Below are 12,729 nucleotides of genomic sequence, written 5' to 3'. Positions count from 1 at the left end.
AAATTTCATGTTGGTTCGGGGTGCTTCACCTATAAACCACGTCAGCCTGTGAAAGAATCATACCAACATCCTTAGAAACAGTAACGATGAGGAAGTGGGGTGTGGTTGCATGACATCAGAATGTATTCAGCTGAAAAACCAAAAAAAACATGTCAACTCAGTCCTGAAACTTCCAAAACAAGATCAACTTTAATAAATCACAACACATTTGAATACGTTTTAACTGTTTTGAGAGAGCAGAACAAACACAGTAAATGCAGTGGTCTACAAGGTGTAGCATACAATAGTTTAGATTATAAGATACAGTTATTACAATATACACAACAAAGTGTTACACTTATTGCACAGTGCTTTCATATTAAGCAACATTGGAAAAACACAGGATTTTGCATGTTAAAATGAACCCTGTAAGAACTAATCCCAGAACCGTATTTACATTCTTAAATTCAGTTATTCACAAATTAAAACATATGTTCAGCTGACAGTTAGCTCTACTGAGCTTTTATTGAGTAAAACCTAGTCTAATGAACATTAACTTGTTGCATTTTCTGCTAATTCTTTTGACCTTCATGACCAAGCTACAACAGCTCAGACAGATGTGGGTTTTTTATAGCCTCCACGGAAATGTTGAGACGTGCTTCATTTGTCATTCGGAGTTGAAAAACTAACTTTTACAGAAACCCCTGAAACAAAGAAGGCAAAATAGGAAAGTTCAGTAAATACACCAATTCTGTTCACAGAACAAAAATTTGGAACAATAACATGAATCCACAAAATCTGCAGTCAGAGTTTGAGATCGTCCCGAGAGCTCCTCCATAGGTTGTCACACTAACACTGAGTCACTGAGTCTTCTGCCTTTCACACAGTTTGTTTTTTCTCAGTGTGCGAAAAGAGAAGTGGAAAGAGGCACTCTTTTTTTTTAGCTTCAACAACCTCCACTACGTGCATCAATGTGCTTGTGGTCATTCTTGTGTGGCCTCATGTCACTGTGTTGCAAAAAACTTTCTTCATGCAATGTGAAGAGAGACCAAATGTGGCAAGAGTCACACTTCAGGGTGGATGTCCATGGAGTGGCACGCTGGGCTGCTCAGTCCTGAGGAGTTTGATTTATCAGCTTCTTCTTCCGGACTGAGACCAGGTCATAAAATGGATCTTTGGTGATGCTTGCTCTGTTTGATGCAAAGAAGGACGTCATTAAGCAGAGATAGCAGTTTTCTGTGTCTGTGTGGACACATATGATAAAGTCTTTATGATAAAGCAGTGACAATTTTGTTGTCTTTAATATAAGAAGGTGTCCATGATCTAGGTGATACAGTCTGAGCTTCGCAACTCGGCACTGGGACTAACAGTTTAAGATAAATGTTAAAGTTTTGAAAAGTAGTTGTTGCAATTAAGCAGAGCATCTACATAATTAAGTTTAGCCAGCATCTGATTTACTAAATATCTGGATTTCTGGGTCCAAGACTATTTCTGGAAGCCAATGGAACCAGTTAACACAATGCACGCTGGCCCACATTTCCATGAAGTTTAGCTTGTCGAGCAAGAACTCCTCACATGCAAGGTGTTTGATGCAATGACAGTGTCCAGCAGCACTCTCAGCTTCTTTTCCACTGGAGAGCCCGAAAAAAAGGAAAATGGTACGTATCTAAAGATACAATCTGTTAAATTCCTCTGAGAAGAGAATTAAAATGATTTGATTGTAGTGGTTCCTACAACACACAACTTTTTTTTCATTGCTCCACTACGGTAATTGTTTGACAAAAAGAACATCTTTAATTAAGTACTGCTAATCATCAATGCTTAATGAATTAATCACCAGCTAATGTACAGTTTATCGGTATGGTGTCTGACCTGATGGCCTCAATCCAGGAGTCCCGCTCTTCAGCGCTGGAGGCACAGATAGTGTAGGACTGGTGTTTCCCCTCCACCACCCTGCCGTCTGTCTCTGTTTTACATGCTTTGATCTTCTGCCCTCGACTGTTGGGGTTGTACAGCTCCAGACAGTACTAGATGACATCAGAGAATGAAGAGGAGTATCAGTAAAGAAATCCTGAGTTGTCTTGAAATGAGCTTTTTGATCATGTTTATGCTCAACATCAACATGTTCTTACTGGTTTCCGAGTATATGGCACTTCTTTCACGCAAAGATTCTCCAGAGGGATGATACCCCTGGGCTCTTTATCCTTCAGAGATTAAAAAGAGACGGACAGTGTCAGGTGATGTACAAAGACCAAAGACATTGTGTTTCATTTGTGTCATCTGGATTTAAAAAAAAAAAAAAATACTTGTACAATAGCACACGCTTTCTTCAAATAGATAATTTTAGGTGAAGGTTAGTTTTGAATAACTAATACTTCATGTAACCTACTCTCCTGGGATGAAGGTTTATACTTTAGAAGTCCTACCGACCACCACAGCCCTTTCAATGAACACATGCTCAGATAGAAATGAGTGGAGGAGTGCATTCAGTCTCATTTAATTGTGCTGTGATCGGCAGACAGTTTCTGTTGAGTTTCCGTCTACCGGGGGATGCTCAGAATATTGACCGGATGATGGAGGGAATGCATTGTCAGCATTTGAAAGCCAGTCTGTGATTTAATCAGCAATCAATGGTAAAAGTCTTTCGGACAGATAAAAAGAAAAAATGATACCGAAGCTACCGCATGCGAGGAGCTCTGTAGAAGCCTTACCGTGGTGAACTCAAAGTAGTACAGGCAGTTGTCAGTCAGGATAAACCATCTCCTTTTCCATGTCTTAACCCGACCTCCTGAAATACAGAGAAAATCTACAGTTATTTAATGTGATAAAAACATTTCCCTAGCAAGGTAATCAAAATATATATGACCATTTCCAAATAATCAATGAAGTCAATTACCAAGTTTGAGGAGCCATCCTTCTCTGTCAGGGTTGAAAAAGGTGTGAGTCAGATCATTCCCATCATCTTCTGGGATTTTGAAAGGTTCGTTGCGTATGCTCTCATATAGTTTCTAAAAGGAAAGGAGACAAACCATTAAAATTTTGCCCCTAACCTAAACCTAGCAATTTATTTAGCTTAAAAAACAAACTTATCTGCATGTTCACAGGCATGAGCATTTAATTAAACCAATTTAACCCAATTACTACTCAGACTCTTGCAATGTCACTATATCCACTATAAATATAAAAATAATTTTATATGCCAAAAACATTACTGTCATCTGTATTATAATTATTGACAAAAAAGCCCCTCTAAAAATAATGTAAATTCTAAATCTAGTCAAAATTGTCTTATTTTAAGCAAACATATCTCTGCCAATGGGGTAAGAAACAATTTCTTAACTAGAATTCTTAAAACTAGCAAAATAGTCTAAAATATTCTGCAAATTTTCTTAAAACAAGGTGTTTTTACTTTCTTAGACATTACTTTTTGCAGTGTTTTTGGTGTCTTATTTGGACTTGGTGATTAGCTAGAAGTTCTTACTGAAAGTAGATCATCAGGTAGGTCATCTCCATTGTTGATGCCTCTGTTCATGGAGAAGAAACGCTCCAGAGTAGTTTTGTCCTTCACGTTGGGGTTGTGGAGGCTGGTGTTCAGCATGATGATGGCAAAGGACAGGATGTAGCACGTGTCTGTGTTCATGAAGAAGGCGAGTGCCATTAGAACAGATAAATATATTCACACACTATATAGAATCAATACTGAATATGAAATCAATGAAAAAGAGCTAGAAGAGAATAGATTCATGGAGGAAGTGGGGTGGGGGGGTTGTCATTTTCACCCAAATAAACACTTCTCACATCCGCAATTACAGACTAGACAGGAGGCAGCATATTTAGTGAAGCTAACCGGTGGACTGGAAGACATTAGTGTTGCAGTCACAGTAGCGTGTGGCGAAGGCCTCCATCATTCGGTCAATCTTCTGAGCCTCCCCAGGTAGACGGAAACTCCACAGAAACTGTCTGCCAATCACAGCACAATAAAATAAGACTTTTGAATGCACGTCATCCTGTAAACCTCAGACAGACATCAAAATATAAAAACCCAATGTTCCTGTAACCTCGCCTACTTGTTTAAGACTCAGACAAAATGAATGCTGCTTTTTTATGTTATAAAGCTATGTATTATATATTATATGATGAATAGATCACAGCAGCAGAGAGGAAGAGACTGGACAAGGTGGTGAGGAAAGTCGGCTCTGTCCTGGGCTGCAGTCTGGACCGGGTGGAGGTGGTGGGGGAGAGGAGGATGGTGGCTAAGCTGTCCTCCATCATGGACAATGTCTCCCACCCCCTTCATGAGACTGTCAGAGCCCTGGAGAGCTCCATCAGTGACCGGCTTCGTCACCCGCGATGCACCACTGAGAGGCATCGCAGGTCCTTCCTCCCCGCTGCCATCAGACTTTACAACCAGGACTGCTCTCAGTAGCCAACGGACAATAATAATAACATGTGCAACAACTAAATGTGCAATAATCCTATGTGCAATATCCATGCAATACCTGTCTACCTCACACTCATCCTACCTGCTTTTTTGCACTGTTTTTCTTTCCTTTGCACTATTTTTTTATCTTATATTTTTTATATTTTTTATATTTTTCATCTCCACTGCAATGTATATATTGTCCATATTTTGTAATTATATATATCTTTTACTTTTTTACCTTTTTACCCCCTTCCCCGCATGCATGTCTGTGTGTGTATGTTAAGTGTACTGCTGCTAACACGTGAGTTTCCCCATTGAGGGAGTAATAAAGGACTATCTTATCTTATCTTATCTTATTACATTTATTCTTATAGTACTTTTATTTAGTAGTACACAACAGCATTTTAACTTTGGCTCTTCATTTAGTTGAATTACTGTACCTTTGCACCATAGTTGTTTAAAAATTGACCTCAAATCACTAAACTGTGGCTAACTTCTACTATGTTTTTTATGTTTACAATCTTAGGACATGATTCTTAGGACATGATTCTAACATGATTCCACCAACCACGAATTTATGACCTATTTGATATAAATCTAACAAAAAAATAAAACAGTCTTGATGATCTTCGCCGTGATGAATCTCTGAGTCACACAGACAAACCACAACTGACGTCAAACAAAGGTTCCTTGGTTCCGAGTAGCTTCCCTATATGAGTAGAGTAGAATCTTTTTCACATGTGAAACTGGAAGAATGCCTTTTATTTCAGTGCCACAACCAGTTATTTTACCACCAGCAGATTGTAAGAGTGGAGTAACTAATATTGATAGGTAGCCACAACCAAGTACCTGGAACAATGAACGGGAACATCTGTGCCGAAAATTAGGTGGAATCCCGAAAGCAAAATGGCAGATTTTTGTAAGTATGACAGGGAGAAAAAGATCAGAGACCCCATTCAAGCTTGATAAGCTGGTGATGGCTGGTTCTGAGTGGGCGGGGAGGCTATGATAATCAGGCAATGTGCTGATTGGCTGCCTGAATGATGCGATACACCGCTACGAAAAAATGACGGAAGCTCCGGCCGGCGGAGTTAGTTGTGGGCGTGGTTTCACGCATCGGAGGCCAACCTATGTAAATCGCATTTTCGTTACGTAACGACAGGGGCAGAATCTGAACGGCTCGTAGAAGCCACATCACACTGGATGGCTCATCCGGGCGGCTGTACAGACGCTGCAGAATTTGGTTGCTTTCTGAGTTGGCAGGCTGATGGGAGACCACTTTATATATGTTAAGGCAAGAAAAAACGTGTTTTTCATAATAGATCGCCTTTAAAGTTGGCATGAGCTTTACAATATTTAACAAATGTGTATGCTGTTTTGCTGATAAAAACCATATTTGTTCTTGTTTAGTCCTCTGTAGGTCAAGAAAGAACCTGAAATAGTGTAACGGTTTAGTTTATGTGATCCTGTTCATGAGACAGGGTCAAGAGGCAGGAGGCTGACCTGAGGGCCTGGACCAGGTTTAGGTCTGAGAACTCATGCAACTCCACAAAGGCCTTCAGGGTCTGCAGATGAAGCTCCTCCCTGTGTGTCAGAGGAGAAGGAGAAGAATGAAACTGTCTTTACTTCTTACATCATCTCATTGAGGCTGCTCTTCTTATCCTCTGCTTTTAACGGATGTTTTGTTTTTCCAACGTAGCCTTAGTCTGTGTCTTTTTGTTTTGTTTTCTCCGTTTTCATCAGTTGCTAGCCTCATTGGTTCATCCATCCATCCATTCTCTATACCCGCTTTATCCTTTGCAGGGTCACGGGGGTCTGCTTGAGCTTCCCAGCTCATCACAGGCGAGAGGCAGGGTTCCAGAGGCGGTCCTGGCTACTTTTGCGCCGTGGGCGAACTGTCCACTGACCCCGCACTCCTCACGCAGATTACCAAGATTGTTTACACATGAAGAGAGGAGAAGGCTGCTCTTATGACACACACACACACGCACACACACACACACACACACACACACACACACACACACACACACACACACACACACACACACACACACACACACACACACACACACACACACACACACACACACACGCCTCTCAGCAGCAGCAAGTTGATGTTGCAATAACAGCCCATTGAATAGATTTGAGATGGAACTGTCAAAGCAAAATTTTTATTTATTTATTTATTTATTTTCCCAAACGGATTGCGCCCTGGGCAGCCGCCCATATTGCCCATAGCAAAAACCGGCCCTGCAGGGCTCCACCCTGGACAGGTCACCGGTCCATCGCAGGCCCACATATATACACAACCAGACACACTCACACTCACACCTACGGGCAATCTAGAATCACCAATTAACCTACTACGTATGTTTTTGGACTGTGCGAGGAAGCCGGAGTAACCGGAGGGAACCCACGCAAGCACAGGGAGAACATGCAAACTCCACACAGAAAGACCCCCGCCGGGCCAGGGAGTCGAACCAGGAACCTTCTCGCTATGAGACAACAGTGCCAACCACCATGCTCCCCTCATTGGTCCATGTCATTCCGAATTGTTTTAAAATTTCTCTCTCTTTGTTCCCCTTTTCTTGCCGGCCTTTTCTTTCTCCTTAACTTATCCCTTTGTCTTCTTTCCGTCACCTTTTTATCATTCGCTTCCCTGACTTATATCCTACATATGTCCCTTTTCCTCCCAAGTGTCTCACCTTTCTCCAAGGAATTCTCCGATGGCTGTCTTGTTGAGTCCTTCCTCCTTGTAGAGAAACTCAGCGATAGATTGAGCACCTCCCTCCAACAGCTTGTTCTCCACCAAGTAATTGATTCCCTGTAAACAAATTAGTTGGTAGCAAGTAACATTATTGCAAATGCAGCAAAACATACATTGGTAAGTAGAATTCTTAGTTTATGACAGACTGCAGGAGACACTTGAAATGGCCGGGATGCTTGGCCTTCCATGCTGCATGTGTGAAGTTTCACAATGACCTCACAATTTGTTGTTTAAATCATAGCTCACAGTTTCTGAAAATCCCAATTCCTTAAAACTAATTTCTCTTCCTCTTTCTCTCCTACCAAAGCTTTTGAATGGAAAGGATGCAATTAAAAATAAATGTGGTTACATAGATTCTGGTCTGTATTCTCCAGCTTGCCTTCCTCATTCTTACATGATGTAATGCACTTCCATTTCCATTCTCAGCAAATTAACACTCTCACACCAGTATGATGCAAAATATTTCAAATTATTCAGGATGTGTATTCATGCCAAATAAATAAATACACCTGCAAACTAACACCAACATTTAGATAACATTTATTTTCTTATTTGCATGTGTTAGTGCGCACGTTTCCGCCTGCCACACTGATGTGGTCGACCTTCCAGAGAAGCCACAGAAGGTTTTCTGTGAGCTTACATCAGTGTTGCTTCAGACCGCCTGCAGCACGAGCTTGGAAGGAAGTGATACGGCACAGAGACAAAAAAAAGCTCCCTACTGAAGATGGTTTGTTTAAAAAAAAAGAAAGAGGCCGGTTGGAAGTATTTTGTTGCTGGGTTTTTTGTTTGTTTGTTTGTTTCGTTACTTTGTGGATGATTATTTGAATAATTCTGTCAGCAAAGCATCTATATTACTGCACACACACATGCATGCATGCATGCATGCATGCATGCATGCACACACACTTCTTAGCTTACCTTCTTTGGGTCCATGTTAAATTTCTTCTTCCCATTTGTGAATTGTCTGCTTTTCTCCATAGTTTTACTGTAATATTTGATAGATGGAAAACAGATTGTTAATTAAAAGAGTTAAACAATCAATAATACTGAGAAGCATTTTTGTCTGGGATGCTGATAATGTTCAGATACTCTTGTAAACAACTTTTGTACACAACTTTAAATGAAGCCTATTCATAAACTTAAACTTGGTTTCTGAGCTGTGAGTTAGGACTTAAAGGAGCCGTCTGTAAGAAATGGCCAAAACTGGTACTGCAGTCACTTTCAAAATATTGTTGAGCGGCGTGTACCCTCCCCCTCCTCCCCCCGACCAGAGGTTGCCAGGTAGGCTGCAGAATGCAGCAGGAACGTAGGCTGCCATGGCTGCCATAATTAGAGCCGAGCTGGCAACCCGGATGCCGAAACAATACTGACTTGGTGATTGGGAGATAGGTGGAGGGTGGAGCTTCAGAAACAATACTGACTTGGTGATTGGGAGATAGGTGGAGGGTGGAGCTTCAGGCCAAAACAAAAAATGAAAACATCAACATCAGTTGAGGGCTGCAACTCCTCTTTTTAAACTGGAATATCCTGGCTTGAATGCTGTTGTCAGTGACATAAGTATTTGAAATGAACATGATTTTTAAATGTCTGTTGACATATCGGGGTCATTTTATGATTCGTTTTATTATTGCTCTTACATACAGCTCCTTTAAGAGAACATAATCAAACATCAAATCAAACATCTGAGGGTTCCAGCTTTTACAGCCTGGGACATTTTATTTTCCTTTAATGATACTGAATACACTGAAAGACACTGATTCTGATAGTGGAGTGCACTGCATAAGGGTCTGTCACCCCCAGAATGACTGTTGATGGAGCGCGTCCCCTCAGTCTGAGGAACGGCCCACTTACAAGATGCAAGGGGTCTACAGTAATGCTGACTTGGTCCATCTTGAAACACAAAGCATAACTATTGGCTGTTTTATCATTTCTGTGGTGAGGTGGGCATGTTGCCGCCAACAGCCAGTCTTGCTTGTTTAGCTAATTTGCCCCATTTTGACTAACCCGAGTCTGGTGGAGTCAGCTGCCAAGATGTCAACACGGAGCTCCCACAAACGGGCTTCTAAACCACTTTCAGAAACTTACAGGTGATGTTACAAAGCGCTTTAGTTTAATTGTTATACATTCTTTGCTAATATTTCATTTGTTTGCAGACAATTAGAATAACTTACAGTAACCACTGAAAATATGGAGAACCGTTACACGATTGTCTAAAGTAAGCGCAGCATGAAGAATTTAAAGATGTCTGATTTTGCTTTTATACTGTAGTAAAAGCCTCCCCTTAACTGCCCAAGACACCTCTCTTATCCTTCTTTTTTTTCTTCTATCTTGTCACCGTGAAATATATTTGTACACTGACTGCCAAGTGGCTACTTGGCATGCCTCAAGCAAAGGGTCTTTCAAGGCGAGGCCTTAGAGAGAAACGAGCAAAAGCAAATCTTGTCAGAATGGAGGTGAAAAGAGTTGATGCATCAATGTAGAGATATCGTTCATTTTCTGATCATTGTTGCTGTTCTACTAAATTAATATAATGAGACGGGGCAAAAACAAACTATTTAAAACGTGAAAAAAACGACATTTTTTTTGCAAAAGCATGAATGATTCCCTTTTAAGGATTAGTACATGCAATATATTAGTAACGCATTTCAGCCCTTTAGAATGACAACTATGAATAATCTTTGATTTGGGTAGAGGCAACCACATAAAAGGGAGAAAATTGTTGGAAAGCCATCATGAAAGTGAAACATTGAGACGATCTCAGACTTAAGGAGGGAAAACTGTTGGCTGTTTGACAGATGTGAAATACAAAGAAAAAAAACAGTGGTTTTTAAATTCGGTGCAGGGTTTTTCCCTGAATAAAACTCACTTTTCTTCTGCAGACTCAAAGCTGAGTATGTCTGCCATGACATGGTCTATCTCCATCTTCAGCTTCTGTATAGGGGGAATGAAAAGTTTAATGTTTGCTTATTTGACATTAGAAGATCCTTCAACTTGTTATATTTCACAGGGAATATCAAAATCACGTTCTATTACGGGAGCAATCTTTTGCATTTAAGACATGTTGCGGCATCCAACCACCTGCCTGCATTACCTGGATGTCATCCAGAAGGTCTTTTTTATGCATTTTGATGGTCTCAATCTCCATCTTCTCGTCGGCTGTAAAATCTGACGAAACTGTACACAGAACAAAACAAACAAACACACACACACACACACATATATATATATATATATATATATAGGCTGTATACACACTGTATATTCAAATATTTCTCTATATAATATGCAAAAGATGAGTACACATCTTGAAACACACACACAAGCATGCAAATTGATGAATACATGCTTGAAAGCTGGCATCCAAACTTTATTTAAAGCTTTATTTCCATTCTGTGAACCATCTTCATTTCTCAACACCTACATCTGGTTCTACATTACTCATATGTAGCTGTCACATTGTAGGAGCTGAGTTGTCTCTGTGGACCGCAGTAGATTCTTTCAGCCCGCAGCCATGAGTGACGCCTACATTGTAAATGTTAGTTATCTGTTACAATACTGTTCTTAGTTCAACATTAACAATTACATTTCGAAGCTGTGATAAGGATGTTGGTACTCTTTCAGTAAAGTCAAAACATGATTCGACAGTATGAAAGAATACTAAAAAGAGAAAGTTACATTTTTCGCAGCAGAGTTAGAGGGATTTTATCTTTAAATGGAGTGATGCCATCCAGACACTGGTTCAAGCAGCCAGCCAAGCTGTGCTGACTGACTCACAATGTCCACACACCTTGGAATTTTTTTTTCTTCCTTATAAGTGACTGTTCAAGTTGCAGTATTACTTTTTCTCCCTCTAATATGCTCATCTTGTCCTTTCACCTGCATCTCCTCATTCAGCCTTTCCACCACATAAGCATTCACCCTGAAGTTTCACTGACTCCATATGTCGCTTATATTCAGTTATGAGCCATATATTGTCTCAAGACTGTGAACATGAGTTCTCACACACTGGGATGTGGTGGAACGGGACATTCGCGTCATGGATGTGCATCTGACAAATCTGCAGGAACTGTGACAGGAGCCTATCCTGCCAATATGAAAGTGAAATGTGAAATATAAAATATGACATTTCTGAGGAACATCCCCAACACCTTGTATCGACGCCATGGACAATTAAGTCAGCTCTGAAAGGAAGTGATCACTGCTAACACTTTCTGAGTATGTGAATACCCAGAAATATGTGCCATATTTACTTTCAATTAATGTATTTATTATAATCTTTATTTGTCAATATATACAGTATCTCGGGGTAAATTAGTTCTCTGCTGTTAACCCACCTCTAGTCACCCTAAGGAGCAGTGGACTATCATTTTTCCGGCGCCTGGGGGGGGGGTTGATCCAACCACAGGACTTTTACTACCTCACCCTTCTTTTACAGATCTACAAGTTTTGCACATCTGGGGCAACAAAATTTACATTTGTAAATGATTTTACCCTTCTTTTTAAATGTTGTCTTTTGAAAGAAAGAAACGCTGCTTAAAGAGAACTACAGCTTTAAATGGGCGATTGTTTAGCCTTCAAACCAAAGACTAGAACTTCTGCTTTTATGCCATTGTTGGTGATGCAGAGTCCTGTGAGTGAGATTGAGCCTCTCTTCCCCTTTTCAGCTGAGAAACCCATTGTGTGACCTGTGTTGGTGGCTATAAGCGATGCACAGACAACTGTAAACCCACAACCTAAATATTTAACCAGCTGGATTGGCAGTGCACTTGTGGGTTTTACCGGAGACAATGGAATTCATTTTTAATGTTAGAGAAAATCAAATGTGTAAACTGTGGGAAACTGGAGTCAAAATAGCTGCCAAACTAAAAAACAGATAAGACATATCGTGTCACGACCCCCTTCCCCCCTAGTGAGCTAATTATCACAAAAGATCACCACGATACTAAAATGTACACGTCACTGTAGGATTAAATGAAAAGACAAATGTGCTTGTGAAGAAAATGCAATCAACAAATACTGTCTCCTTCATATGAACATATCTACTAACAGTTTAAACAACAACTAACTTTGAAAGCTTCTGAGAACATCTAAAATACTATGTTGAAACTATCATTCACAAGAAAAAAAAAGGAAAGCAAGTCAAGCCTTACCCATCTGGTAATCTGTCATTTATATCCCCAAAGACAGAATGAAGTGAAAAGTATTTGTCACACTAAAACATTGAAACACAGCCGTGTCAGACAGCTTCAGCACCAAATGCAACAAGAGCTGAATGAAGTTTTCTCTTTAACCCCACCTCTTCCTCATCCAGCACAAGCTTGCATGAAAACAAAGCCAGAGTGACCATCCCCTGAGAAATAATAGTCACAACAATTATATCCATGTATCTCACACAATCAAGCGGTTGTTGGAACTAAACTTTATCTGGAAGTGGTTAACCTATCTCTATTCACTATTAAATGACATCATTAACTGACTTCCAAAAGCTTGATAGCACTAGTTCATGTTAAAAAAAAAAAATCTTTGATCATGAACTTTCTTCTTCTGATGAAGCGTT

At 40.2% G+C, this 12,729-nt stretch overlaps 1 protein-coding gene across 1 annotated transcript; it reads right to left on the bottom strand.

Moving 5' to 3' along the window:
- Nucleotides 1-157: 157 nt before the first annotated feature.
- On the bottom strand, nt 158-12,429 carry cyth4b (cytohesin 4b). The gene is made up of 13 exons (XM_061720631.1): nt 12,323-12,429; nt 10,264-10,346; nt 10,039-10,103; nt 8,091-8,157; nt 7,111-7,229; nt 5,906-5,986; nt 3,827-3,939; nt 3,461-3,609; nt 2,876-2,987; nt 2,691-2,767; nt 2,112-2,183; nt 1,852-2,006; nt 158-1,169 (listed from the first exon to the last, which is right to left on the bottom strand). Exons 1-13 carry the CDS (start codon nt 12,339-12,341, stop codon nt 1,088-1,090), a joined length of 1,194 nt encoding a protein of 397 aa, XP_061576615.1. The 5' UTR covers nt 12,342-12,429; the 3' UTR covers nt 158-1,087.
- Nucleotides 12,430-12,729: the final 300 nt, after the last annotated feature.

The sequence above is a fragment of the Cololabis saira genome, chromosome 1 (assembly GCF_033807715.1).
Source record: "Cololabis saira isolate AMF1-May2022 chromosome 1, fColSai1.1, whole genome shotgun sequence".
Lineage (NCBI taxonomy): Eukaryota > Metazoa > Chordata > Actinopteri > Beloniformes > Belonidae > Cololabis > Cololabis saira.
Note: the sequence above shows the minus strand (reverse complement) of the source record. Positions and strands in the feature narration are given on the sequence as shown.

What these genes read in the sequence shown, in the direction of transcription:
- cyth4b (XM_061720631.1), bottom strand. An exon ending in ACCTTCTGGATGACATCCAG is followed by an intron (nt 10,104 to 10,263) that starts GTAATGCAGGCA and finishes CCCCCTATACAG; the next exon opens with AAGCTGAAGATGGAGATAGA. An exon ending in AGGATGGCTCCTCAAACTTG is followed by an intron (nt 2,768 to 2,875) that starts GTAATTGACTTC and finishes TCTGTATTTCAG; the next exon opens with GAGGTCGGGTTAAGACATGG.